The 26,526-nt window shown below is 44.2% G+C and overlaps 1 protein-coding gene across 2 annotated transcripts; it reads left to right on the top strand.

The window, feature by feature from the left end:
• The first annotated feature begins 300 nt into the window (after positions 1–300).
• LOC114667597 (regulator of G-protein signaling 8-like) lies at positions 301–15,100 on the top strand. Of its 2 annotated transcripts, XM_028822961.2 has the most exons (6): positions 302–719; positions 1,780–1,847; positions 2,977–3,090; positions 3,352–3,413; positions 9,868–10,034; positions 14,598–14,858. In XM_028822961.2, exons 1-6 carry the CDS (start codon positions 456–458, stop codon positions 14,769–14,771), a joined length of 849 nt encoding a protein of 282 aa, XP_028678794.1. In that variant the 5' UTR covers positions 302–455; the 3' UTR covers positions 14,772–14,858. The 2 variants fall into 2 exon arrangements, with proteins under 2 accessions (XP_051776681.1, XP_028678794.1); XM_051920721.1 differs by lacking the exon at positions 9,868–10,034 and having other exon boundaries at positions 301–719; positions 14,598–15,100.
• The last annotated feature ends 11,426 nt before the right edge of the window (positions 15,101–26,526 follow it).

Raw genomic sequence — 26,526 nt, 5'->3', positions numbered from 1 at the left:
CCCCGCTGCTGCTTCCAGATTCTTCCACATGCTCCGCTGTGTCCTTCACTCCTTTTGCATTCCGCTTGTGTCTCTCTAAAGCTCCTTCTCCCTTCTCCCTTTAGCAGGCTTATGAGCTGCACGCCGGGGATGTCAATATGGAGGACGAGAAGAAGCACCCCGGCTGCTGACACTTGGCCACAGGCCCCCCAGGAGCTCTCCGTGGTCCTGAAAGCTGACGCCTCCGTCACGGCCGGCCCTTCTTAAGGTGGGCAGACAGCACAATGTAGGCCTACGGAGAACAGAGAGAGCAGCTGGAGCTCCTGAAGGGCTGGCCCACCTCTGATGGAAGCCGATCACCTGGCTTTTCTAAGAAGAAGACGACACGACAGTCGAGCGAGATCCCCCCCACCTGGACTTGGACATATCCCACCTCGGTAGGCTGCAGCCCTTCTCAGGTACCTGGGGCTCCAGGGATGTCATCTGGCCTGTGCGACTGCTTCCTGCTGCGTCGCCATGGGGCTGCCACCACCGCCACCGGTGCCACCGCCGCCACCTCCAGAGGGCCTTCGGGGGGCAGGGAATCCAAAGCGCACTCTCAGGAAGCCCTCATGTCCCAGGACCTCGTGTACAGGGAGATCTCGGTCAACTCCCTGTCGGACCATCTTGCTGAGCCGGCGAGCGAGCCGAAGCAGGAGCTTTTCGTCCCCGATTTTACTCCTTTCCAGACCTCCTCCTTGGTGGGTAATAAGAGGAAGTGCTTAGGGGTCCGTGTGGGTCGAGCCAGCGGGGAAATTCTAAAGGCTTTCCTAAATGGCCCTAATTGGCCATATTTAGAGAGTAATGGGTGGGCGGGTGGGCTACAGAGTAGATAGTGGGAGAGAGCAGAGGCTTTGCCTTTTGAACCCACTGAGGCTTCTCCACCAAGCTTCACTCCATCATGCCCGCTGTGCCATATGCCATTAACCGACCGGTGAGGCGCTATATGGTGTGAATAAACAAGCACAGAGCTGGTCACCGGTGGGGTGCCATTTCTGAAAATCAAGGGGCATGCATGTGCCAGACAATGAGGGGCACCATTTAAGCAACTCTGTACCTTTCTGTTACGTCCATGCCATGCATAGTAAGTGGCGCTGTTTTTGTAACTCAGGGGGCAGTAAGGGGCACCCTTTATGTAACTCGAGCAATGCACATGGTGTACCCTTCTGTTACGTCTGGGGTGAGGGGTGCTGTTTTTGAACGCTATGGACACGGAGGGGGGCATCCACTGTCACTCAAAGTCTAATAATACTGGAATTGTGCTTTCAACACTGAGGGGCGCCGTTTATGTAACTCAAGCAGTACAAACTCCAGATCTGTAAAACTGTCCACACTACGGTCACCGAAGGGTGCCATTTTGGTAACTTAATGGGGCTGCATTCCCCCCCACCCGCCTAGGGCTCCATATGGGCTTCGACTGGTACTGTACATGCATCAAACAGAAGACGCTTTTGCCAACATGAAAAGTTAATTTCCAGTAATGTCCAGTTTTGCTAACGTAATCAGAGCAGTTCACTTCACTCCTATTGCCATAAGGGCATCAAAGGAGAGTGAAGCCACTTTTGTTAACCGTGGGCTCCATTAACACACAAGCCATCTGGTATGCCAAGATGAGACGGATAAACAGTGTGGCTCAGTGGTCCGGGGTCCGACATGATGGTACTAAAGTGATTGCTGGAAAATAAACTACTGTTACTGGGAGGGACAAACCAATTTTACCATGAATGAAGTTAACTTGTCTTTATTTCTTTATACCACCAGCTAATCGAGTCGAGCCACTCCTCAAAAACTCTAGAGAAATCCAATGAGAAAAAGAAGAACACAAACATGTGAGTTAAAATATCCATCTTAATAAAAGCAGGAGTGTCTGTCTCTCTGTGTGTCCATCTGTTTGCTATGTCTCTGCCATTCCAACAGATGGCGCTTCACAAACATTAACACTGCTTTCACGAATCCCATGAAAAAGGGCATATAACAGAGACATATACATATATTGCATTTTTCATTCCAACAGATGGTGCGCCACAAACATCTGTGGCATTAAAATATATTGTGCTTTTCATTCCAACAGATGGCACATTACAAATTTTTGTAATAATAAAGTACATTACATTTTTCATTGCCACTTGTGGTATATCACAAACATTAACAGTGCTTTTCCCATAAAAATGACATATAACAAACATACGCATTGCATTTGTCATTCCAACAGATGACACATCACACACATTTGTAATAATAAAATGTAGTGCTGAAACCTTTTTGTGATGTGCCATCTATTAGAATGACAAATGCAACGTATGTGCCTGCTATGTGCCATTTGTCATTCCAACAGATGACACATCACAAACATCTGTAGTAATACAATGTATTGTCATTTTCATTCCAACAAATGACACATCACACACATTTGTAGTAATAAACTGTAGTACTGCAAATGTTTGTGATGGGGCATCTATTAGAATGCCTATTAATGGCCATCTGCAATGTGCTTGACACTCAGCAGATGTCCCTGCTCTGCTGTTTCTTTCTGCCATTATGGTGGTTATAAGTTGGTTTCTCAATCACTTTGCCATAAACACACAACCACAGGTCACTTTGCCATCCTTTTATTGCCACCTGCTAAAATGTTATGGATCCTTTCTTTCTTGTCTAAGTACTTCAGCATCTTGTCTTCTTATTCTTTCTTGTTCTTTGCCACTTAAATGTCTTCTGTGCTTTACGTGTGCCAATCAAGATACCCTGCGATGTCCTTGATGCTCAGCAGATGACCCTGCCCTTGTTTTTCTTTCTTCCATTATGACGTTTATCTTTTGATGTTCAATGAGGAATAAACAGTTCAGTGGCTCCCACACAATAAATTGGGGACTTCAGCACTTTTGTCCGCTCATTAGGGGTGCTCTCACTGGTAGTCCTTCCTTTAATCTCTTCCCCATATTGCTTTGTGTCTCCCTTCAGTGCAAAAGAAATGAAGACCCGACTGAGTTTCCTCCTGCAGAGACCTGATTCTTCTTCTGGTGACCAGAATATGGAGTCCGAGAACAGCTTGGAGGTGCCAGAGAGGAGCGGCAGGTGAGATGAGACTCATTTCTTAGCAGTGTCGGGATGTGTGATCTGCAGCCACTGGGCCTCATGCCATGTGGACCTTGGAGTTAAGTGGGGCCAGTTGAGGTGGGTGTGGTGGGCAGTCAGACTCCCAAAGGCAGCGTTACTCCATTGTGTGAACCCCCAGAGGTTTATTTTGTCCAGTGCCGTAACAAGCTGGAGTTTTTACTTATGGCATCTTTCACTTGTGCGCTGCTAATGTTACTTTTTCTCGTTCCCACCCCACAGGCCGACCCCTCATGAAGCTCAGGAGTGGGGACGTTCCCTAGAGGCTCTGCTCTCACATCACAGTAAGTGGCTCTCTTTGTGACTTTGATGGGATAGTGACATAAATGGAAGACAGAAAAGTGGCATAAAAGCGTATTTAAAAAAAACAAAAAACTGCATTTTGTGTATTAGGGAGCGAAGCCCACCGTGGGTGGTGAAACGTCATGGTGGGGTGGATGTGCAGCTGATCAAGAAAAGCTCTGGGAGAAAGAGGGGCTGGCAGACTCACAAAGCAAAAAGCACAAGTTTATAAATCACAACAAACAGAATCAGAAAGCATCCCACAAGTTATATAGCGCCTTTCACAGCAAGGCACTTTACAGAGTGATTTTAGATATTAGACATTTTTATATGCAGCTCCTTTTTATAATGAAAAAGCACAACTTTTCAATGCCAATGTTGATACCCCTCAATCGACCCATTATATAGCGCCTTTCAGAGTACGATCATGTGTCACTTTACAGCAGAACGTCCGTCGAGCTCCCTCATGAAGTGCCGGCAAATATCTCCAAGAACTCTGCAAAGCAATTTGTAACATGTGATGACTGATCTTTTTTTTTTTAATATAGCGCCCTTCATGAGAGGAACGTCACCAAACACTTTTTCATTGTCTACCAAGCAAACTTTACATTTCTAGCACCTTTTGTAATGAGCAGTATCACATCGCCTTCTACAATGCAACTACAGTTAGTGGTCACCCACTTTATCTTGTGGGGGGGGGGGGGATCACAACACAATAATGTCAGCCAATCTTTATTGTTATAGAAAGCATTTCTGGGTGAGCACTTCTACTACCGCCATAATTCAATCTCTGATTTCTATGACACATTTCTATAGCAAACAGAATCAACAAAATGTGTAAAACTATTCCCAGAATGCTTCATTCAATGTGTTTTATATAGCGCCTTGCATAGCTCTAGATTAAAAGCTGGTAACATTAAAGTTTAAAAAGCAGTTATTGAGTATTTTTTAAAATCAGCCAAGTCTTAACCACCTTCCATCCACAGCAGTTTCATCCCACCACTGACACCAATGAGGAAATCAGTCAGGGTCTCTGTCAGAATAAACCTGTGCAGACAGCAGGCTCCTATCCACTAGAGCTTCATCCTACCGCTGACACCAACAGGCAAATCACTCGAGGATAAACCTGGACAGACTGCAGGCGTCCATCCACTGAAGCTTTACGTCAACTGAGGACACCAATCAGAAAACCAGTCAAGGTGTCTGTAGGGGTAAACCATGGAGAGGCTTGAGGTTCAAGTGCACGGCAGCGTCATCCTACTGCTGACACTGGTAAATCAGTCGGGGGTCAATGATGGGGGATTAGCCCTCCGAGTAAAAATCTGGACAGACTGCTGATCTTCTTCCACTGACACCTGGCACGAACGCTGTTGAGGTCTTTGTCAGGAAACAAAAAAACAAAAACACGGAGAGGCTGAGAGCACCTGAGCTTTCTCCTGCTGCGGAAACCAATCAGTAAATCGGTCAGAGTGAACCTGGACAAGTTGTAGGTGCCCACGCATCACAGCTCTGTCCTACTGCGGGCACCATCTATTAAATCACTCAAGGTCCACATCATTTATTTAGGCCTCAGAGTAGCTCCAGCTACTGAAGTATCATCCTACCGCTGACACCAGTCAGTCCTGTTCCTTGTTTGAGTAGAGGTTGTGTGCAGCCCCATCTCACCACTAACACCATTTACAGCATCAATCATGGACTCTGTCAGAATAAATCTGGGCAAATTGTGGTGATGATACCATTTATTAAATCAGTCAAGGCCTACATCAGTCATGTATTGTTAAGAATACATCTGGACAGGCTGCAGGTGCCCATCCACTAAGATCTCCATCCCAACGCTGACACCATTGAGTGAATCAGTCGAGGTCTCTGCTGAAGTAAACTTGTCCAGAATTCCAAACACACACACACACACACACACACACACTGCTGCGTCATCCCACTTCTGACACCTGTTAGCAAATTATTTGAGGTCTCTATCAGGGTAAACCTGTGCAGACAGCAGGCTCCTATCTACTAGAGCTTTATCCTACTGCTGACAGCTGTTAGAAGATCACTCAGAGTCTCTGTCCGAGTACATATGAACAGGTCATGTGCAGCTCCGTCCTACCACCAGCACCATTTACTGAATCAGTCAAGGATCTTGTCAGAGTAAATCTGGACAGGTTGTAGGCTCCCACCCACTACAGCTCAGTTCTACTGTTGACAACACTTATTAAATCAATTATTAAATCCTACCGCTGACACCATTTACTGAATCAGTCAAGGGTTCTGTCAGAGTAGATCTGGGCAGACTGTAAGCACCCACACTGTACAGTTCAGTCCTACCATTGACACCTTTTATCAGATCAGTCATTTAATGCCTCAGAATACACCTGGACAGACTGCAGGCTTCTCTCCTCTATAGAGGTCAATCCCACCGCTGACACCAGTGAGTGAATCAGTCGAGGTCTCTGCTGAAGTAAACGTGGACAGACAGCAGGCTCCTATCCACTAGAGCACCATCCCACCACTGACACCTGTCATCAAATCACTCCAAGTAAATCTGAACAGGACGTCTGTATTTCTATCCTACCACTGACACCATTTACTGAATCAGTCAAGGGTTCTGTCAGAGTAGATCTGGGCAGATTGTAAGCACCCACACAGTACATTTCAGTCCTACCGTTGACACCATTTATCAGGTCAGTCAAGGTCTGGGTCAGTCATTTAATGCCTCAGAATACACCCGGACAGAGAGTAGGCTTCTATCCACTATAGAGGTCAATCCTACCGCTGACACCAGTGAGTGAATCAGTCGAGGTCTCCGCTGAAGTAAACCTGGACAGACAGCAGGCTCCTATCCACTAGAGTGCCATCCCACTGCTGACACCTGTTAGCGCATCACTCCAAGTAAATCTGAACAGGGCGTCTGTATTTTTATACTACCACTGACACCATTTACTGAATCAGTCACGTATCTGGACAGATTGTAAGCACCCACACAGGACAGTTCAGTCCTACCGTTCACACCATTTATCAGATCAGTCATTTAATGCCTCAGAATACACCCGGTCAGACTGCAGGCTTCTCTCCACTATAGAGGTCAATCCCACCGCTGACACCAGTGAGTGAATCAGTCGAGGTCTCTGCTGAAGTAAACCTGGACAGACAGCAGGCTCCTATCCATTAGAGTGCCATCCCACTGCTGACACCTGTCATCAAATCACTCCAAGTAAATCTGAACAGGGCGTCTGTATTTCCATCCTACCGCTGACACCATTTACTGAATCAATCACGTATCTGGACAGATTGTAAGCACCCACACAGTACAGTTCAGTCCTACCATTCACACCATTTATCAGATCAGTCATTTAATGCCTCAGAATACACCCGGACAGACTGCAGGCTTCTCCCCACTATAGAGGTCAATCCCACCGCTGACACCACTGAGGAAATCAGTCGAGGTTTCTGTAGGAATAAACCTGAGCAGGCTGCATGCTCCCCTACAGTGCAGCTCCATCCCACTACTGACACCAAATCAGTGGGGGTCTCTGTCACAGTAAATCTGTACAGAGTGCAATCCATCATCCACTAGAGCGGGGGTCTCCAACTCCGGTCCGCAGTGGCTGCAGGTTTTTATTCTAAGCCTTTTCTTAATTGGTGTCCAGTTTTTGCTGCTAATGGACTCCTTTTGAATTCATTTTAATTTGTTTTATTTGTTCCTCTGATTTGCTTCATTTAAATGGCACCCAAACAGAAATGAAGTGTGAAGTGAGGGAGCCAACAGAACACCAACGAAGTCAGGGCCTTAAACTCCAACCAATTGCTTAATGAAGCGTCAGTTCTTGTCGTTAATTAAACTCATTCTCTAATTCCACAGCTTGTTGCTGCTCTCATGGTGCATTAGCAACACATCCAAAATTGTGGATTTTCACTGTTCAAATGTTTTGGGGGTCCTGAGCAGATCACCATTCCCGAGACCTTCACCTTTCTTTATTTTCAGATATTGTATGATGGACACCAGTTGTTTTGGCTCATTTTGTATCTCGTTATTGTTTGGATGCTAATTAAGGAAAAAGCAACAATTAAGTCAGGGGTCCCCAACTCTGGTCCTGGAGGGCCGCAGTGGCTGCAGGTTAAGGGGTCCGAGTCTTGAAGAGCAACTCAATTGAAATGAATTCAAAAGAAGTGAAAAATTTCAGAAATGTCTGCTATTGCACCACGAGAGCATCAACAAGCCATGAAATTAAAGAGCTGGTTTAATTAACGACAAGAATCGGCTCCTGATTGAGCAGCTGGTTGGAATGAAATTGGTGTGAGTTTGAGGCCCTGATTTAGGTGGTCTTCTCTTGGCTCCCACACTTCACATTTCATTTCTGTTTAAGGAGAGAAGTGAAGCAATTCAGAGGAATGATGAAGAAATTCAATTAAAATGAATTCCAAAGCAGTGAATTAGCAGCAAAAACGGGTCACTGATTAAGAAAAGGGTTAGAATGAAAACCTGCAGCCACTGTGGCCCACCAGGACCGGAGCTGGGGAACTGCACTGGAGCTCCATCCTACTTCTAACACCTGTTAGCCAATCACTCCAAGCTTCTGTAGCTGTAAACCTGAACAGGTTGAAGGCTCCTGTACCCTGCAGCTCCATCCCACCGTTAACCCCGTAAATCTGAACAAACTGTAGACCCCCACACACCGCAGCTCAGTCTTACTGCTGATGCCACTCACTGAATCCATCAACACGGTTCATCTGGAGAAGACTGTGCCACCTTCTTAGTCTCAGCCAGTACTTCTCCATCAGGCTGGCACTGCAGTTGCTCTCCTTGGGCAGAGGAGCCTGGAGCAGCTTTGCCATCGGTGCCCTCAGCTCAGTTGCTGTGTACGGGGCTAAGATTTACTTTTACTAACAGCTTCATCCCCAACAGCCATCACCAGTGTGACCAGTTCACGGCTAACGCTGACCTCAGTGGTTTGATTTTCCATTAATGTTTGTTGCTTTAAAACCAAGATCAGGCCTTTAATGACCTCTTGGGCACGGCCATCAGCAGGGTGTCTGTCTGCGGAGAGAGTGTTGACCTCGTCATTGAGAGGTTTACTTACCTCAGTGGTGACATTCATGTGACTCTTCCTGTGAAGTCAGTAGATGGATTCGGAGAGCATGGGGGGGTCATGAGGTCACCATTAATGGGTGTGTGGCACTCCTGATATCTGCAAAAGGACGAAGGCCCAAGTCTTTAGAGTCCTGGTGCCCTGTTTATGACACATGGCCGCTATGAGATGAAGACTGGACTCCTTCACGTGTGTCTCTATGGAGAGTCCTTGGGTCCTGCTGGTTTGACTTTGTGTTTCTCATGGAGTCCCAAATTACGGCCCTATGGCCATATGGCATCATTACCCGAGGGTGATCCGGCTCATTGTTGAGGACCTGAGTGGCTGGACCAGGCCAAGGTGAACACCCACGTGACACCTGGTGGTGGCAGATAGATGGCTGGGACTGGACCATGTGTCCTGGTGCTTCCTGTCTTGCTATATGGTTATGAGACATGGACGCTATCCGGTGACCTGAGACGAAGACTGGACCTCTTTGGTGTCCCTTTGGAGGTCCGTGGGTCCTGCTGGTGTGACTTTGTGTTGCTCATGGGGTCCTGAATGAGGCACATGACCTGCATTGTGAGGGAGCATCAGTTACGGCACTACAGCCATGTGGCACCATTACCTGAGGGCGATCCGGCTCATTGTTGAGGACCTGAGTTTGCAGGACCAGGCCAAGATGGACACCCATGTGACACCTGGCAGTGGCAGATAGAAAGTCATTTCCAGAAGGTGGGACTGGACTGCGTGTCTGCCTCTGGGGGGCTCGCCAATTGGGATCCTGAGCCATTTCATCGTGTGGTGGGTGTGATAACTCGCTGTACCCGGTGCCTGCTACCCACCCTGACCTGACGTGTTATTTGCTTTGCGCCCCCCCAACCATAATGTACCATCAATGGGGGGGGGGGGGGCAAAAGATTTGTCAGAAATTTCCATCTCTGGTTTTTCGACGTATCTCGATGTTTTAGGGTCCCCTAAATATCTCGATGACGGGTGTCTGTGTGTGTCTGTTTTATCACAGTCTCTCGCGGTCGGTCCAGAGCTAAAATGGTGGGACGGAAAAATCCCAAATTCGAAACTTCAGCCTGTTATGAGATGACGATGTGCTGATTCGTTTTTGAGCCAAATTGTGCGAGAGGAAGAGGCCCTCAAATTCTGAATTCTTCTCGTCAATTGCTACCATAATGATCTATTTTACGATCCGAATGATTCGCACTAGAGTGGCAAATAATTACTGAAGCGTCATAGAAGAGTTCGGGTAGCTTGGTTCCTAGGGGCGCAAAGCCCGCTGACACTCACGTCCAAATTTCTGTCCTTTGGAAGACCACCGCCAGTATATTCTGCTCCTTTTCTCATATTCCGTTTCTCCCGTCATTCATTTTTCCAGATGGGATCCAAGCCTTTCGCTCATTCCTGCGTTCCGAATTCAGTGAAGAGAACATCGAGTTCTGGGTGGCCTGTCAGGATTACCGAGCTACCAAGTCTGCTGCCAAAGTTGTGCCCAAAGCTCGGAAAATCTATTCGGAGTACATCAGCATCCAGGCGCCAAAAGAGGTAAGGAATCCTGTTGTGGATGGCCCCGCGATGCGGAGGGATACCACTGTGAGGCGCCAGGGCGGAATGAGCTCAGTCGCAGGCTCTCCTAACTGGAGCTGAAGTCTTAGTTGGCGACTCAGCCGCTGTGCCCACATTGGAAGCTGGCTGCACGTTGGCAGCCCGGCAGTTCAGAACAGTGAGGGAGTGAAATGAAATCCATCCAACCATCCATTATCCAACCCGCTATATCCTAACTACAGCCGGGACTGCAAAGAACAATGAAAAGACAACATGACTCACAGGTGCATGTGGACTGTAGCAGAGACGAAAGCTACTCAGGTGAGGAGTTGGCGGCGGGCACATGAGCAGGCAGTGCGTACTGAATGATGATTGTATGTTGGTTCATAGCGTGCATTGTTGCAATGTTACTTCTCTTGGTGGTTTATTAAATTACGGATTTTTCAAATGTTCAATTTTTTCCCGTGCTTAAAAATCATTAAAAAAGTGGCATGAATATGCGGCATATGCTACGCCGCGGGTTGGCTAGTATTAAATAAAACACAATGACAAAACAATAATACAAATCCCCAACATAGAATATATCCATCCATCTATCCATCCATTTTCCAACCTGCTGAATCCTAACTACAGGGTCACGGGGGTCTGCTGGAGCCAATCCCAGCCAACACAGGGCACAAGGCAGGAAACAAACCCCGGGCAGGGTGCCAGCCCAACACAGGGCACACACACACACACACACACACCAAGCAAACACTAGGGACAATTTAGGATCGCCAATCCGCCTGACCTGCATGTCTTTGGACTGTGGGAGGAAACCCACGCAGACACGGGGAGAACATGCAAACTCCACGCAGGGAGGACCCGGGAAGCGAACCTCAGGTCTCCTAACTGCGAGGCAGCAGCGCTACCCACTGCGCCACCGTGCCACCCGTGAAATGAAATGTTTTATGAATTTCCATTAAATGGATTGATCTCCGTCACTCCTTCTCCATCACGAGGTCCCTGGGCCTGTGTCCTTCTTAGAGTTTGACCCTGATGATGTAAAACACTTTTCATTTGCCAGTGCGGCTAATCTGGGTGTCCGATGGCCGTCGGCTCCATAACTGTGACCTGCAGAACACTCGACTATATGAACACAACAGCCTCCATCAGGGTGTAACTCCTTACCCAGCTGGCAGCCACACTACCAGGACCTGTGGCCTGGATAAATTACTGAGTAGAACCTACTTATACCAAGCCGTACGTCTGACGAATAATATTTTCCCCTCAATCGATGGTTAAACACAAGCAAACAAAAGCAGATTTGTAAAATAAGAGTATAAATATCTATATATATAATTCATTAAGATGACAGAAGAAGCAAGACAACCATGGGATATGCACGGCATAGCCACGCCCACCAACTCACAGAGACCCGCCCACCAACACTAAGACCATGGGATACGATGACAACTCACAGAGCCCCGCCCACCAACAATTCACTAAGCAGCCGACCATGGCACATGCCCACCAACAATTCGAGTGAGAGCGAAAGCATTTGCCAAGAATGTTTTCATTAATCAAGAACGAAAGTCGGAGGTTCGAAGATGGTCACATACTGTCATAGTTCCGACCATAAATGATGCCAACAGGCGATCCGGCGACCTGCCGGGTGGCCAACCTGGGTAACCAAAGTCTTTGGGTTCTGGAGGGGGGGGAGTATGGTTGCAAAGCTGAAACTTAAAGGAATTGACGGAAGGGCACCACCAGGTGTGGAGACTTTCGCTTAATTTGACTCAACACGGGAAACCTCACCCGGCCAGGACACGGAGAAGATTGACAGATTGATAGCTCTTTCTCGATTCTGTGGGTGGTGGTGCATGGCCGTTCTTAGTTGTTGGAGCGATTTGTCTGGTTAATTCAGAAAACGAACGAGACTCCCTCCTGCTAAATAGTTACGCGACTCAACAGCAGTCGACGTCCAACTTCTTAGAGGGACAAGTGGCTTTCAGCCACATGAGATTGAGCATTAACAGGTCTGTGATGCCCTTAGAAAAGCAGCCGGAACCGCAAAGAACAATGAAAAGACAACGTGGCTCAGAGGTGCATGTGGACTGTAGCAGAGACGAAAGCGACTCAGGTGAGGAGTTGGCGGCGGGCACATGAGCAGGCAGTGCGTACTGAACGATGATTGTATGTTGGTTCGTAGCGTGCATTGTTGCAATGTTACTTCTCTTGGTGGTTTATTAAATTACGGATTTTTCAAATATTCAATTTTTTCCCGTGCTTAAAAATCATTAAAAAAGTGGCATGAATATGCGGCATATGCTACGCCGCGGGTTGGCTAGTATTAAATAAAACACAATGACAAAACAATAATACAAATCCCCAACATAGAATATATCCATCCATTTTCCAACCTGCTGAATCCTAACTACAGGGTCACGGGGGTCTGCTGGAGCCAATCCCAACCAACACAGGGCACAAGGCAGGAAACAAACCCGGGCAGGGTGCCAGCCTACCGCAGGGCAAATTATTAAATTGTATATTTCTATACAACTAATCATATATCTATAAATAGTGAATTAAACATACAGTACTTTAATAAGCAATAATACTAATTATATATTTATATACACATAATTGTGAAACTAAGGTAAGAATTATTAAATTATATATTTCTATACAACTAACCATACAGTATATCTATAAATAGTGAATTAAATATACAGTACTTTAATAAGCAATAAAACTAATTATATATTTATATACACATAATTGTGAAACTAAGGTAAGATTTATTAAATTATATATTTCTATACAACTAATCATATATCTATAAATAGTGAATTAAACATACAGTACTTTAATAAGCAATAAAACTAATTATATATTTATATACACATAATTGTGAAACTAAGGTAAGATTTATTAAATTATATATTTCTATACAACTAATCATATATCTATAAATAGTGAATTAAACATACAGTACTTTAATAAGCAATAATACTAATTATATATTTATATACACATAATTGTGAAACTAAGGTAAGAATTATTAAATTATATATTTGTAATTATATATTTATATACACACATACAACTAAATATATATTTCTAAATAATGAATTAAATATACAGTACATTAACAAGCAATAATACTAATCATATAAATATATATATAGGAGACTGTGGGTTCGCTTCCCGGTTCCTCCCTGTGTGGATAACGCATTGAGTACTGAGAAAAGCGCTATATAAACGTAATGAATTATTATTACTATTATATATAATATATACATGCATATATATACGTAAATCCAATGTAAGTATTATTAAATTCAGTCAGTCAGTCCTTTTCCAACCCACTATATCCTAACTTCAGGGTCACGGGGGTCTGCTGGTGCCAATCCCAGCCACACAGGGTGCAAGGCAGGAAACAAACCCTGGGCAGGGTGCCAGCCCACCACAGGGCAAATTATTAAATTATATATTTCTATACAACTAACCATATATCTATAAATAGTGAATTAAACATACAGTACTTTAATAAGCAATAATACTAACTATATATTTATATACACACATATATGAAATGAATGTAAGAATTATTTAATTATACATTTGTAATTATATATTTATATACACACATACAACTAAACAGATATTTCAAAATAATGAATTAAATGTACTTTACATTAACAGGTAATAATACAAATTCTATATTTTTATACACACATATCTAATGTCTAATGTAGGAATTATTCAATTCTCTCTCTGAAGGCAATCAGAGGGGTCCCACTATAAGTTACCCCTTGAAATGAATCCCGTAAATCAACACAAAATCGACTCACTTAACGGGGCGCATTGAAGAGTCGGTTCAGTGAATTGAGCCGAAATGCCCAGCGCTGCTCTGAAGTCCGCATGGCATGGGGGTCCTCAGGCTGCTGCCCGTCTTCAAGTCTCACACTGTCAGACATGGTAGGAAATGCTCCTTGAAATAACAGTAGTGGTCAGCAATGCAGTGCTTTCAATGCTCTTCCTTTAATAATAATAATCCATCCATCCATCATCCAACCCGCTATTTCCTAACTACAGGGTCACGGGGGGTCTGCTGGAGCCAATCCCAGCCAACACAGGGCGCAAGGCAGGAAACAAACCCCGGGCAGGGCGCCAGCCCACCGCAGGGCATCTCATTTCAAGTCTCTCTTCATCTCTCTGTTCAAATGTTTTGTGGTCCTGAGCAGATTGCCATTCCTGAGACCTTCACCTTTCTTTATTTTCAGATCTTGTATGATGGACACCAGTTGTTTTGGCTCATTTTGTATCTTGTTACTGTTTGGCTACTAATTAAAGAAAAAGAAACAATTGAGGAGTCCGAGTCTTCAAGAACAACTCAAATAAAATGAATTCAAAAGAAGTGAATTAGCAGCAAAAAGAGGTCACTGATTAAGAAAAGGGTTAGAATGAAAGCCTGCAGCCACTGAGGCCCTCCAGGGACCACTGGCCTACGCTGTGCCTATGAAGAACATGCCTAAGGACACCGAGTACCAACTCCTCTCTTCTCCTTCTGCTTTTTAGATCAACCTGGACTCCCAGACGCGAGAGGCCATCACTCACAGCCTGGCTCATCCCACCATGTGCTGCTTCAACGCTGCCCAGAGGCGAGTCTACAGCCTGATGGAGAAGGACTCCTACCCGAGGTTCTTGAAGTCGCAGATGTACCAGGACCTGATTGGTTCGGGGCAGAGATAAGGGGGTGTGTGCCCAGACTCTCAGAACATAGTAAGGCCAGGCTGGGCCCAGGACCTTCGGTGGGTGGCATGTTGGCAGAGTCTCGCTCTCTCTATTTATACCGTGCCGTGTATGAGGAGAGGCGGTTAAATGACACAGCAAGGCTCGAAATGGTGACTTCCTAATGGAGGTATCATGACGACAGTCCTGTCCTACACGAGCCTTCCAGGTCTCAAAGCATCACCTGAACGCTTTCTGTTGGAGACCTCCGAGAAGACCCACAATTCACCCGTTTGTTTGTTTTTAGCCCCCCAAATGCAGCGTCAGGGCTATCATTAGAAAGTGGAATGAAAAGCAGCGTTGGGGGGCGCCGGGAGGGTGGCTTTGATGAGCTTCATGCAGACCCTGCAGTTTCAGCTTCTACAAGGGTTTCCAGCGTTGTCAACTGTTTTAACTGTAAAGCCTTCCAAATTTAAAATGAACCTTCAGCCCCTCATTAGAACAATGGAGTGGGCTTCATCCCTAGTCTGAGACAAATGGAAACGATTATAGGGGACCTTAACATCAGTGGACCAGGGGCCAAGGCGAGGGGCTGCCACCTAACAGCCACATGTAGAGAGGTGTAAGAAGGTGCTGAGACCCCTGCACTGTCTGCACACGTTGCTGTGTCGTCGATTTCATTTTAAACACTCGATAACCACAGCGGATGCACAAACTGGTGGGTTTCTACATGCCGGTCCCAAGACCAGATAAATGGGGAGGGTTCTATTCAATAAGGGTGCGCACAAAATGGCGACCTTCAAAAGGGCGACCTAAATTGGGCGCGGCGAATAACAGCGCACATAAATAAAAGCGATCTTCAAAAGGGTGACGTCAATTGAGCGCCGAATAAATGCGCGCGTAAATAAAGGCGAGCTTCAAAAGGGTGACGTCAATTGGGCGCAGCGAATAAAGGCAAACGCAACAATATTATTACATAAAATTTCTTGCTTTCACCTTTTTATACGTTCAATCATTGCCTTTATCATTGCCTTTATCTAATAATTTTTCTGTAATAATTTTGTTGCGTTTGCCTTTATTCGCTGCGCCCAATTGACGTCACCCTTTTGAAGCGCTCCTTTATTTGCGCGCGCATTTATTCGGCGCTCAATTGACGTCACCCTTTTGAAGATCGCATTTATTTATGTGCGCTGTTATTCGCCGCGCCCAATTGAGGTCGCCCTTTTGAAGGTCGCATTTTTGTGCGCGCCCTTATTGACGGATACCAATGGGGTGGGTTACATCAGGAAGGGCATCCGGTGTAAAATTTTGCCAAATCAATATGCGGACAACAATAGAAATTTCCATACCGGATCGGTCGAGCCCCGGGTTAACAACGACCGCCACCAGTACTGTTAGCCAACAGGGTGCTGGCGGAAATTGGGCTACTGCTGGCCGAAGAAGAAGATGGAGAAGAAGAGGAGGGAGACGTGTCCGGAGGCAGGAGGAGAGCAGGAAGGTAAAGAGAGTGGGACTGAGGGTGTAACAGAACAAGAAGCACAGGACAAAAAGATATGGAAGATGGTGATCTGCTGTGGCGACCCCCAACGGGAGCAGCCGAAAGAAGAAGAAGAAGAACCCATAATGACAAAGTGAGCACCTGTTAACAGAAGTGTTTACAAATGTATTAAAAATCAAAAACTGAAATCTGGCATTCATAGACGTGTTCAGACTCTTCATTCAGTCCTTTGCAGAAGCCCCTTTTGGCAGCAGTTCCAGCTTCAGGTTATCTTGGTGTGTCTCTACAAGCTTTGCGCACCTGATTTTTGTTTTGGCCGCCAATTAGCTTTAATCAGGTTTTGACTATTTGGGTAAAAGAAAGAAAATGTTCACAACTGAGCAGCAAGCTGAATTAGATAACAACAGAAATAACAGCAAATAATCGTAAACCAGAGTGAGACAGCCGTTAGGATCGGCCTCCGCGGAGCAGCAGGATGTCCGGTCAATAGACTCCAGACAGACTGTTAAACGACACTCAAACACTCCAGACAAAATGTCAAAGAACCCGTTATAAATGTAGGGTGTGCTGACGAAAACGAGAAAACGTGACAGAAATGCGTTATGAGGACGCGCAGTAATCCTGAGCAGCACAGCTCAACGGGTAGCATAGCTTGATAGCACACCTGCTCTGCCAACTTAGGAGAACTTGGTGGTCACCTGGGGCAGCAGAATTCGAGAGGCAGCATTTTGCTTTAAGCAATGCAGACCTATAAACACTCGGACTCGATACAACTATTCAATTATATTGTTTTATACTAGTTTCATATTCGAGTGAAGTTTGGCCTTAAAGTCTAATGACCTGAACAATTTGATAGTAAAGTGAACCGCACAACAGCAGTCCACCTTAAAAAAAAAAAAAGGATAAGTATTTTACAAATCCCATGCCAAATACCATATACCTGAGACATATGGATTGCATTTGTCATTACAACAGATGGTGCATCAGAAATATTTGTTGTAAATAAAATGCATTGCAGTTTCATTCCAACAGATGGTGCAGCACAAACATTAACAACGCATTTACGAATCACATTCTAAATGGCATTTAACAGAGACATTCACTGCATTTGTTATTCCTACAGCTAGCTCATCACAACCATTTGTAGTAAAAGAAAAACATTGCATTTGTCATTCTAACAGACAGCTTATGACAACCACTTGTAACAATGAAATGCATTGCTTTTGTAATTCCAACAGGTGACACAACACAAAAATTGGCACTTCTGCTTGGACCCCCATACCAAATGGCATATAACAGAGACATATGCATTGCAAATATTTGTAGTAATAAAATCAAGACGGTACATCAGAAACATTTTTAGTAATCAAATGCATTACATTTGTCATTCCAACAAATGGCTCATCACAAACATTAAAACTTATTTTACGACTCCCATGCCAAATAACATATAACAGAGACATATGGATTGTATTTGTCATTCCAAAAGATGGCACATCACAAACATTAACACTTATTTTATAAATCCCATGCCAAACAGCATATAACAGAGACATATGGATTGCATGTGTCATTCCAACAGATGGTGCATCACAACCATTAACACTTATTTTACAAATCCCATGCCAAATAGCATATACCTGAGACATCTGGATTGCATTTGTCATTACAACAGATGGCTCATCACAAACATTAACATGTATTTTACAAATCCCATGCCAAATGCCATATAACAGAGACAAATGGATTGTATTTGTCATTACATCAGATGGTGCATCACAAATATTTGTTGTAAATAAAATGCATTGCAGTTTCATTCCAACAGATGGTGCAGCACAAACATTAACAATGCATTTACAAATCCCATTCTAAATGGCATTTAACAGAGACATTCACTGCATTTGTTATTCCTACATCTAACTCGTCACAACCATTTGTAGTAAAAGAAAAACATTGCATTTGTCATTCTAACAGACAGCTTATGACAACCACTTGTAACAATGAAATGCATTGCTTTTGTCATTCCAGCAGGTGACACAACACAAAAATTGGCACTTCTGCTTGGACCCCCATACCAAATGGCATATAACAGAGACATATGCATTGCAATTATTTGTAGTAATAAAATATTTTGCATTTGTCATTCCAACAGATGGTGCACCACAAACATTAACACCACTTTTATGAATCCCATATCAAATGGCATATACCAGAGACATATGCAATGCATTTGGCATTTCAACAGATGCCATATCACAAACATTCACACTGAGGTCTGTGTTGATTATTTAGATTACAACCCATCTTAAGTAGTTAGCACAGCTATTGTAGTAGTAGTAGTAGTGGTAGTAGTAGTAGTAATAATCATCATCATCAAACTGACAGAGATATGGTGAAATAAGAATAAACAATCAAAACAGCAACAGGACGGCAGCTATGGAACACATTACTACGTAAATGGTGTTAAATTTAAAAACGTGTTAAAATTTGACAAATATCGTTCTTTATTTAGATTTGCTCTTGGCCTGCTGTTTCAGTTCTCCATAGTCTATCTCTGGCTCAAAAAAAAAAAAAAAAAAAAAAAACTCTGTGAGGTTGTGTATTGATTGAATAGTTATGTTGCATTATTTGCATACATGAGTATTCAGTAAATAGGAATTGTGGGTAAAGATTCCTATTTGAAGATGATCATGATACTTCACATGCTTAGAAATGACATGATATGTTCTACAGCTGCCTTGATACGATGATAACAAGCACGTCACCATCATTGTAAGTGACATATTTGCTTGGACGTGTAGAACGCGGTTTATTAGTTTAAACAGTAATATTAGCATAGGAATGAACACATTTAGAAAATCTTGATATACAATAAGTTAATAAAGCCTGCTGAAACAGGTCATTCCCGAGCTACAACATCCAACGGAGTTTACCAGCCGTGAGCACAGGCAGCAAACATACGAGTGAACACCAGAGGGCGCTCCAGCTTCACGTAAGCCTCCTGGATCTCTCGGGCTGCTCGGCGCAGGTAAGGAAAGGCGCGTGGCGTGCCAAAGCAGCACTGATCGTCAAGGAAGCAACGGCACTCCGGTGAAATAGAAAGAAAGAAAGAAAGAAAGAAAGAAAGAAAGAAAGAAAGAAAGAAAAAGAAGAGTGAGTGGGTCAAGACCTTGGTACCCACACAGAGCAGACGTCAGGTAAGGAGAGAAAGGCTTGTCCATGGCGATGACTTCAGGGTGCGGCTTCATGGCGGCTAGTTTTGGGGTGCTATGGAAGATTAGCAGGAGTTCTAACTGGGGATTCAGTGATCACCAGCACTCTCTTACAGTTCCAAAGACTCGGGTTCAAATCCCAGCCCAGACCCTGAGTGGGTGCCGTTTAAAGGCTCTCCGTGTGTCCGTGTAGGCTTTTCCTGGGAGATCCCAAATTGGTTTGGCCACCATACTCTTCATTTGGATTAAACAGATATAATGATGGATGCATGAAGGAGACATCCTGCGATGAAGCAGGAGTACATGATGATGGGTTATGTGAAATGAAAATGGGACACACTGTGACAAAATTGGGACAAAACTGTGACAAACTGTGACACACAAACAAAAGACAGCCAGGAGGACCCTCGACATACTGGCAGTTGGACACCAGCCTGGAGGTAAGCAACCAGAGGCTCTTCATTTTAATGTTCTCCTAGGGGGACGTCCTGTTGAACCCGAACAAACTCCTAATCACCTCTGTGTGTCTCCCTGGTGTCGGTGGTCTTCCAGGTCAACTCCTCCTTGAAGGTTTTCACTGCAGCTTTGCCTTAAACCAGAGACTGGATGAACGAAAGCCCTCAGCAGTGGTGGCACATTTTCCAAATCAGGGAGGAGAAAAGACAAGAGTCTTCTTCAGAGTTCTGGCGCACACCTTCATCAATATAACACCTCTGCATGTCAAACATGAATCCAAAGCACATCCAGTAATTGCTTTCAAATGTCTAGAACTTGGGCCCTGGTGGTCTTTGTATTCAGATCTGATTGGACAGGTTTATTATGGTGAGGATTCAAGTGGGGTCGGGGTGTGCACTGGATGGAGGATTACTATGAATATTGTCTGCTGTCAAAGAGAAATGTGAACTCTTCCTGTTATTTGTCATTTTTCTCTCATATATGCAAAGACCCCTCTGTAAGCAGAGCACCAGAGTGTGCCCACAAGTCACCCTAATGGTAGACCCAGACATTGATGTGGCTAAAGAAGCCAGGGTTCAAAGCATCAGACTGTTCCATCAATCCTGATGTGAATGGAGCGTCTCGAGATTTTACCACACTTGTCAGAGGCAGCAGTGCATTCTTCTCATCTGCTGAGGAAAAGGGTCCAACGTCAAAGAATCTGCACCTCTTGCCCTGCCCACTCCACACCCTCTCACAGCCCCTGTTATATGTTATTTGGAATGGGATTTGTTAAGCAGTGGTAATGTGTGTGATGCACCATCTGTTGGAATAACACATGCAATGCATTTTATTACTGCAAATATCTGTGATGCAAAATGCAATGCATTTTATTACTACAAATGTGTGTGATGTGCCATCTGGTGGAATGACAAATGCAATGCATATGTCTCTGTTTTATGCAATTTGGTGTGGGATTCTTAAAAGCAGTGTTCATGTTTGTGATGTGCCACCTGTTGGAATGACAAATATAGTACATTTTATTACTGCAAATATCTACAATGCACCATCTGTTGCAATAAAAAAATACAATGCATTTTACTCCTACAATTATCTGTGATGCACCATCTGTTGGAATGACCAATGAAATGCATATGTCTCTGTTATATGTCCTTTGGTGTGGGGTTTGTAAAAGCAGTGTTTATGTTTGTGCATGTGCCACCTGTTGGAATGACAAATGCAATGCATTTTATTACTGCAAATATCTAGGATGCATCATCTGTTGGGGTGCAAAATGCAATACATATGCTTCTTTATGTGCCATTTGGTATGGGGTTCATAAAAGCAGTGTTAATGTTTGTGATGTGCCACCTGTTGGAATGACAAATGCGATGCATGTTATTACTACAAATATCTATTATGCATCATCTGTTGGAATTACAAATGCAATGCATATGCCTCTCTGTTACATGTCATTTGTTATGGGCTTTGTAAAAGCTGTGTTAATTTTTGTGATGCACCATCTGTTGGAATGACAGAGATATAGCATACAGATAGAAACACAAATTCACAGACATGCAGACACATATCCTTTTATTAAGGTTGATTCTGGGAGGAGTGGAAACAGTGGAACCAAGTGGCCCAGAAAGTATGGAAGGCACAGGAGTGCAGTAGTCTTTGGTGCCACTCAATGACACTGGGGCTTTCTGAGCCCCAGAATTTCATGGAGTGCCAAGAATGGCACACAAACGCGCAGCCTGGAAAGAACTGTTTATGAGCTCTTCTGAGTTGGGGATTCTGATTAAATTGTACTCTTTGCCTCAGTAAAGTATCTTGAAACTCCTCGGGGGAACTGCCACCTTTTTGTTCTTTTCCAGTCCCGCTTATTCCACTTGTCAGCTGTTTTCATGCTGCGCCATCACCTGAGGCTCCAACCCCAGGCAGATACAGGTAGTAGATAGAGAGATAGACAGACAGGACTTTCTGTGTTAAGTGTAGCTTTTAGAAAAGCTCAGGAGGTATTATAACAGACAACAACAGCCCCCCGTCAAATACACACAAGAGGAGCAGAAAAGAAGAAAACTTCTGACTTGACTAAAATGGGAGCGGACACAGTAAGGCACTATAAAGGTGTATTGTCAAAGTTATGAAGGAGCTCCAGGAGCATTTCATGTTTACAGGGTCTTGTGATGGACTGGCACCTTATGTGGTGTTGTGCCCACTGCTGATGGGAGAGTCTCCAGTCTCCTATCACCCTGAATGCTATTAAACATATTCGGGAATAATATGTGATAGATGGATAGATAGATGTGAAAGGCACTATATAATAGATAGATAGATAGATAGATATACAGATAGATAGATGTAAAAGGCACTTTATAATAGATAGATAGATGTGAAAGGCACTATATAATAGATAGATAGATGTGAAAGGCACTATATAATGGATGGATAGATAGATAGATAGATATATGTGAAAGGCACTATATAATAGATAGATAGATAGATGTGAAAGGCACTATATAATGGATGGATAGATAGATAGATAGATAGATAGATAGATAGATGTGAAAGGCACTATATAATAGATAGATAGATAGATATACAGATAGATAGATGTAAAAGGCACTTTATAATAGATAGATAGATGTGAAAGGCACTATATAATAGATAGATAGATAGATGTGAAAGGCACTATATAATGGATGGATAGATAGATAGATATATGTGAAAGGCACTATATAATAGATAGATAGATAGATAGATGTGAAAGGCACTATATAATGGATGGATAGATAGATAGATAGATGTGAAAGGCACTATATAATAGATAGATAGATAGATATACAGATAGATAGATGTAAAAGGCACTTTATTATAGATAGATGTGAAAGGCACTATATAATGGATGGATAGATAGATAGATAGATAGATAGATATATGTGAAAGGCACTATATAATAGATAGATAGATAGATAGATGTGAAAGGCACTATATAATGGATGGATAGATAGATAGATAGACAGATGTGAAAGGCACTATATAATAGATAGATATAGTGAAATATGCTATATAATAGGTCGAAGGTAATTAATTTGTCCCATGGGTGAAGATTTTACAGAAGGTAAAGAAATATTATAACAAAAAATAACAACATCAACCCCTCTCATAAATACACAAGAATTACAAGAAAAGAAAAAGCGTCAGCCTTGGCTAAAGATAAGAGGGGTGTCACGGTGAGGTGCTATTAAGGTGGATTGCCACAGGCATGAAGGTCCCCCATAGCTGGACGTGTATTTGCTGAATTCTCAGTGCTGGTGTTATCACAGAGAGGATGTGTGGCATTGTTCATAATGGCCGTCAGTTTTGTTTTCATTCTCTCCTCCACTATGATCTCCAGGGGGTCCCTGAGTGCGTCCCGTCACTGAGCCTGCCCTTTTTAGTTCGCTTGTCGATTCGGTGGTCCTCTCTTGAAATGATGCAACCAGCCCAGCACACCCCACTGGCCATCCCAGAGGTGTAGAAGCTGTGAAGGAGATCACTACCCACAGTAAACTCTGCCCCTTCTTCTCCAGTTCCTCTGTGTTGGCAGACCGGCTGGCTCACACACTTCCGCCATTGCAGGATGTCATGTATGCTGTGTGGCAAAGGTGTCTGATTGGTTGTCTTCATGTCTGAAGGCAAAAGAGGAATAGGTTGTTACTGATAGCTCCACCTTGTGTCTCGGGGTGGTATTACAGTTCAGTGAAGACGGACCCCTCGGCACACGTGCATACCACAGGCTGTACTTATCATGCGACTACACAGAAGTTCACGCTTATTCACAGACCATTAAGCCCACACGCATGTAGAAGATATGGACATCGCCTGTGTACGAGTATCTCATAAATAATCTCAGAAATGCACACACAGACGCACACACAAATATGAAGACCCCATGCTTATACGCGGTCTGCACTCCCCAGTGGCCGTGCACATACCTACCCACAAGGAGAACATGAGCACACGTGGACGCTTGCCTGTCAGGGGGGTTCGGTTATTTTATTTAGGTTGCAGCTGTGCACATGCGGCACGGTGACGAGTCTCACAGAGGTGGTCTGCCTTGGCTGTTGCTGTTTTTTTGTTCACTTTTGTTTATTTGCAAGCGGCCATTTTCTTTATTTTCTGATCATCTGCTTGTAAAGTTCAAGCCTGGTGGGTGATTTGGCTGCCACACGGGGCTCAGACGCCGGCGTACGCGTTCTGCCCGTGTTCACATGCTGTTTCCCACCTCAAAGTCTAAAGAAGACGTGCTGCTAGGTCAGCTGAGGACGTGGCGGACCCCCCTGCACTTCTAAAAAGTCTGTGGGGCTTCAGGTCCCCAGACCCCTGTGGACTGGATGGAGTGAGCGCGGACACGGAAGGACGGATCTGACTAAAGTCTAATGGCCATCCCACCCTGCTATTTCTGTGAACGGACAGCGTCACCTCCACAAGACGCCACACAGTGCCCACGAGTGACCAACGTGACAACGTCCAGCGAGTCGCGCCAAGCTGAGCATCTGAAGTTGGTGGATTCAGCGGCCACTTGGTGCTTACTTGGCATCAGGCTGAGAGGAAACACCATGGCGGCAGTGCGCCCCTCTTCTCCTGGGGAGCGGAGCGGCTCAGACCGGACCCAACCAGCCTGAGCAGACCAGGTGGGACTGGGGGGGCAGCATCCACATCAAAGGGCGCCTTTAGATTTGTGGCCTAAGGTGAGGCAGGGCTGAGCGACATCTTGAATGTTGTTTTGTGATCCGCTGGTGAGGGGAGCTGAAGGGCCCGGCGTGTGTTTGTTGATTTGTAAATGTTTGTGCAGGTTACAAGGCAGTTAGACCACCACAAACCGAACCGCCACCCCCCCTGCCCCCGGGAGCACAGGGGAGCATCTGTTCACATTTAAAAATAAACCTGGAAGTGGCTTGCGTTCCCAGGCCGCTCTCCCTCTCGGTTAAACATCCTCTGGTCCTCTTCACCTTCGTCTTCTCGCAAAGAACAGGGCAGCGCTTGTGTGCACCAATCCCGTGGAGTTCCAGGGGCCAAGCTGTGCAAACAGCGGGCACAAAGAGGGCAGTGTGGTGCGTGGGAGACAGAGGAGGCTGTTTGTTCTGCCAAGAGCTGCGCCTCACGCAGGAAATCCTATCAGGGGGCTGGGGGGGGCTGGTGGGGGGGGTCAGTGAAAACAAGACACGAGGGCCGTCCGTCACATTTTTGAAATTCGTGAAATTTCCCACTGGTGAGCGCGCCACCTCCAAAGAGCAAAGGCTACGGGGGCACACGGACACAACACACAAGGAGGGGAGGAAGCAAAGATGGAGATGGAAAAAGTGGAACCTCAAGGAATGGGAGCTCAATGGCTTCTAGTGTGTGTGTGGATGCAGAAAGAGATGTGACATGTTGTGACATGATATGATGTGACGTGACATGACGTGATATGACATGACATGATATGATGTGACGTTATATGACATGACGTGACGTGATATGATGTGACATGACATGACATGACGTGACATGATGTGATATGATGTGACATGACATGATGTGACATGATATGACGTGACATGATATGATGTGACATGTTGTGATATGATATGATGTGACGTGACGTGACATGACGTGATATGACATGACATGATATGATGTGACGTGATATGACATGACGTGATATGACATGACATAATGTGACATGATATGACGTGACATGATATGATGTGACATGTTGTGATATGATATGATGTGACGTGACGTGACATGATGTGACGTGACATGACGTGATATGACGTGACGTGATGTGACATGACATGATATGACGTGACATGATATGATGTGACATGGTGTGACCTGATGTGATATGATGTGACATGACATGATGTGACATGATATGATATGATATGACATGACATGATATGATATGACATGATATGATGTGACATGATATGATATGATCAAAAGCTGCTGTACTTAATGACATCATATGATTGGACATCTTCTGATGAATGCTTGATATTAAATGATATCTCACTGTAGGATATCTTAGGATGTGATTTTTACATATATGATGATATGTCTTATCATGTGGTATTATAGGCAATGATATCTAATAATATGAACTGATGATATCTTTTGCTATAATGTGATAGATGATATGATACAGTATGTCTTATGAAATACTATTATAGATAATGACATCTCACGATATCTCTTGATGCATGATATGATATAAAATGATATCTTCTGTGTAATTACAGACAATGTCTTATGATGTATCTTTTCATATACAAGGTATGATAACAAATATATCTTATCCTATGCTATGAAGTTATATTTTGAAATTATGTCTGTTAATATATAATGATGTGATACAGTATGGCTCATGAAATTCTGTTAACAGAACAGGATACCATTAGTGACAGTGCACCCTCTTGCCTTGGAGTTGGATGGCTTACCTCAGTCAATCTTGTCTGGGAGACCCCCGGACACACTTGTGTGACAAGGTAATGACATATTATAATATGTAATGATGATATCTGTTGATACGAAATGCTATTACAAATAATGAAATCTCATAATATTTTTGATGCATGTCATGATATAAAACTACATCTTA

The sequence above is a fragment of the Erpetoichthys calabaricus genome, chromosome 17 (genome assembly GCF_900747795.2).
Source record: "Erpetoichthys calabaricus chromosome 17, fErpCal1.3, whole genome shotgun sequence".
Taxonomy (NCBI): Eukaryota; Metazoa; Chordata; class Cladistia; order Polypteriformes; family Polypteridae; genus Erpetoichthys; species Erpetoichthys calabaricus.
The sequence above is the reverse complement of the archived record's forward strand: the minus strand, read 5'-3'. Positions and strand labels throughout refer to the sequence as shown.

What these genes read in the sequence shown, in the direction of transcription:
- LOC114667597 (XM_028822961.2), top strand. Translation starts at nt 456, where the DNA reads ATGTCATCTGGCCTGTGCGACTGCTTCCTGCTGCGTCGCCATGGGGCT. An exon ending in GGCTCTGCTCTCACATCACA is followed by an intron (nt 3,414 to 9,867) that starts GTAAGTGGCTCT and finishes TCATTTTTCCAG; the next exon opens with ATGGGATCCAAGCCTTTCGC. An exon ending in GCATCCAGGCGCCAAAAGAG is followed by an intron (nt 10,035 to 14,597) that starts GTAAGGAATCCT and finishes TCTGCTTTTTAG; the next exon opens with ATCAACCTGGACTCCCAGAC.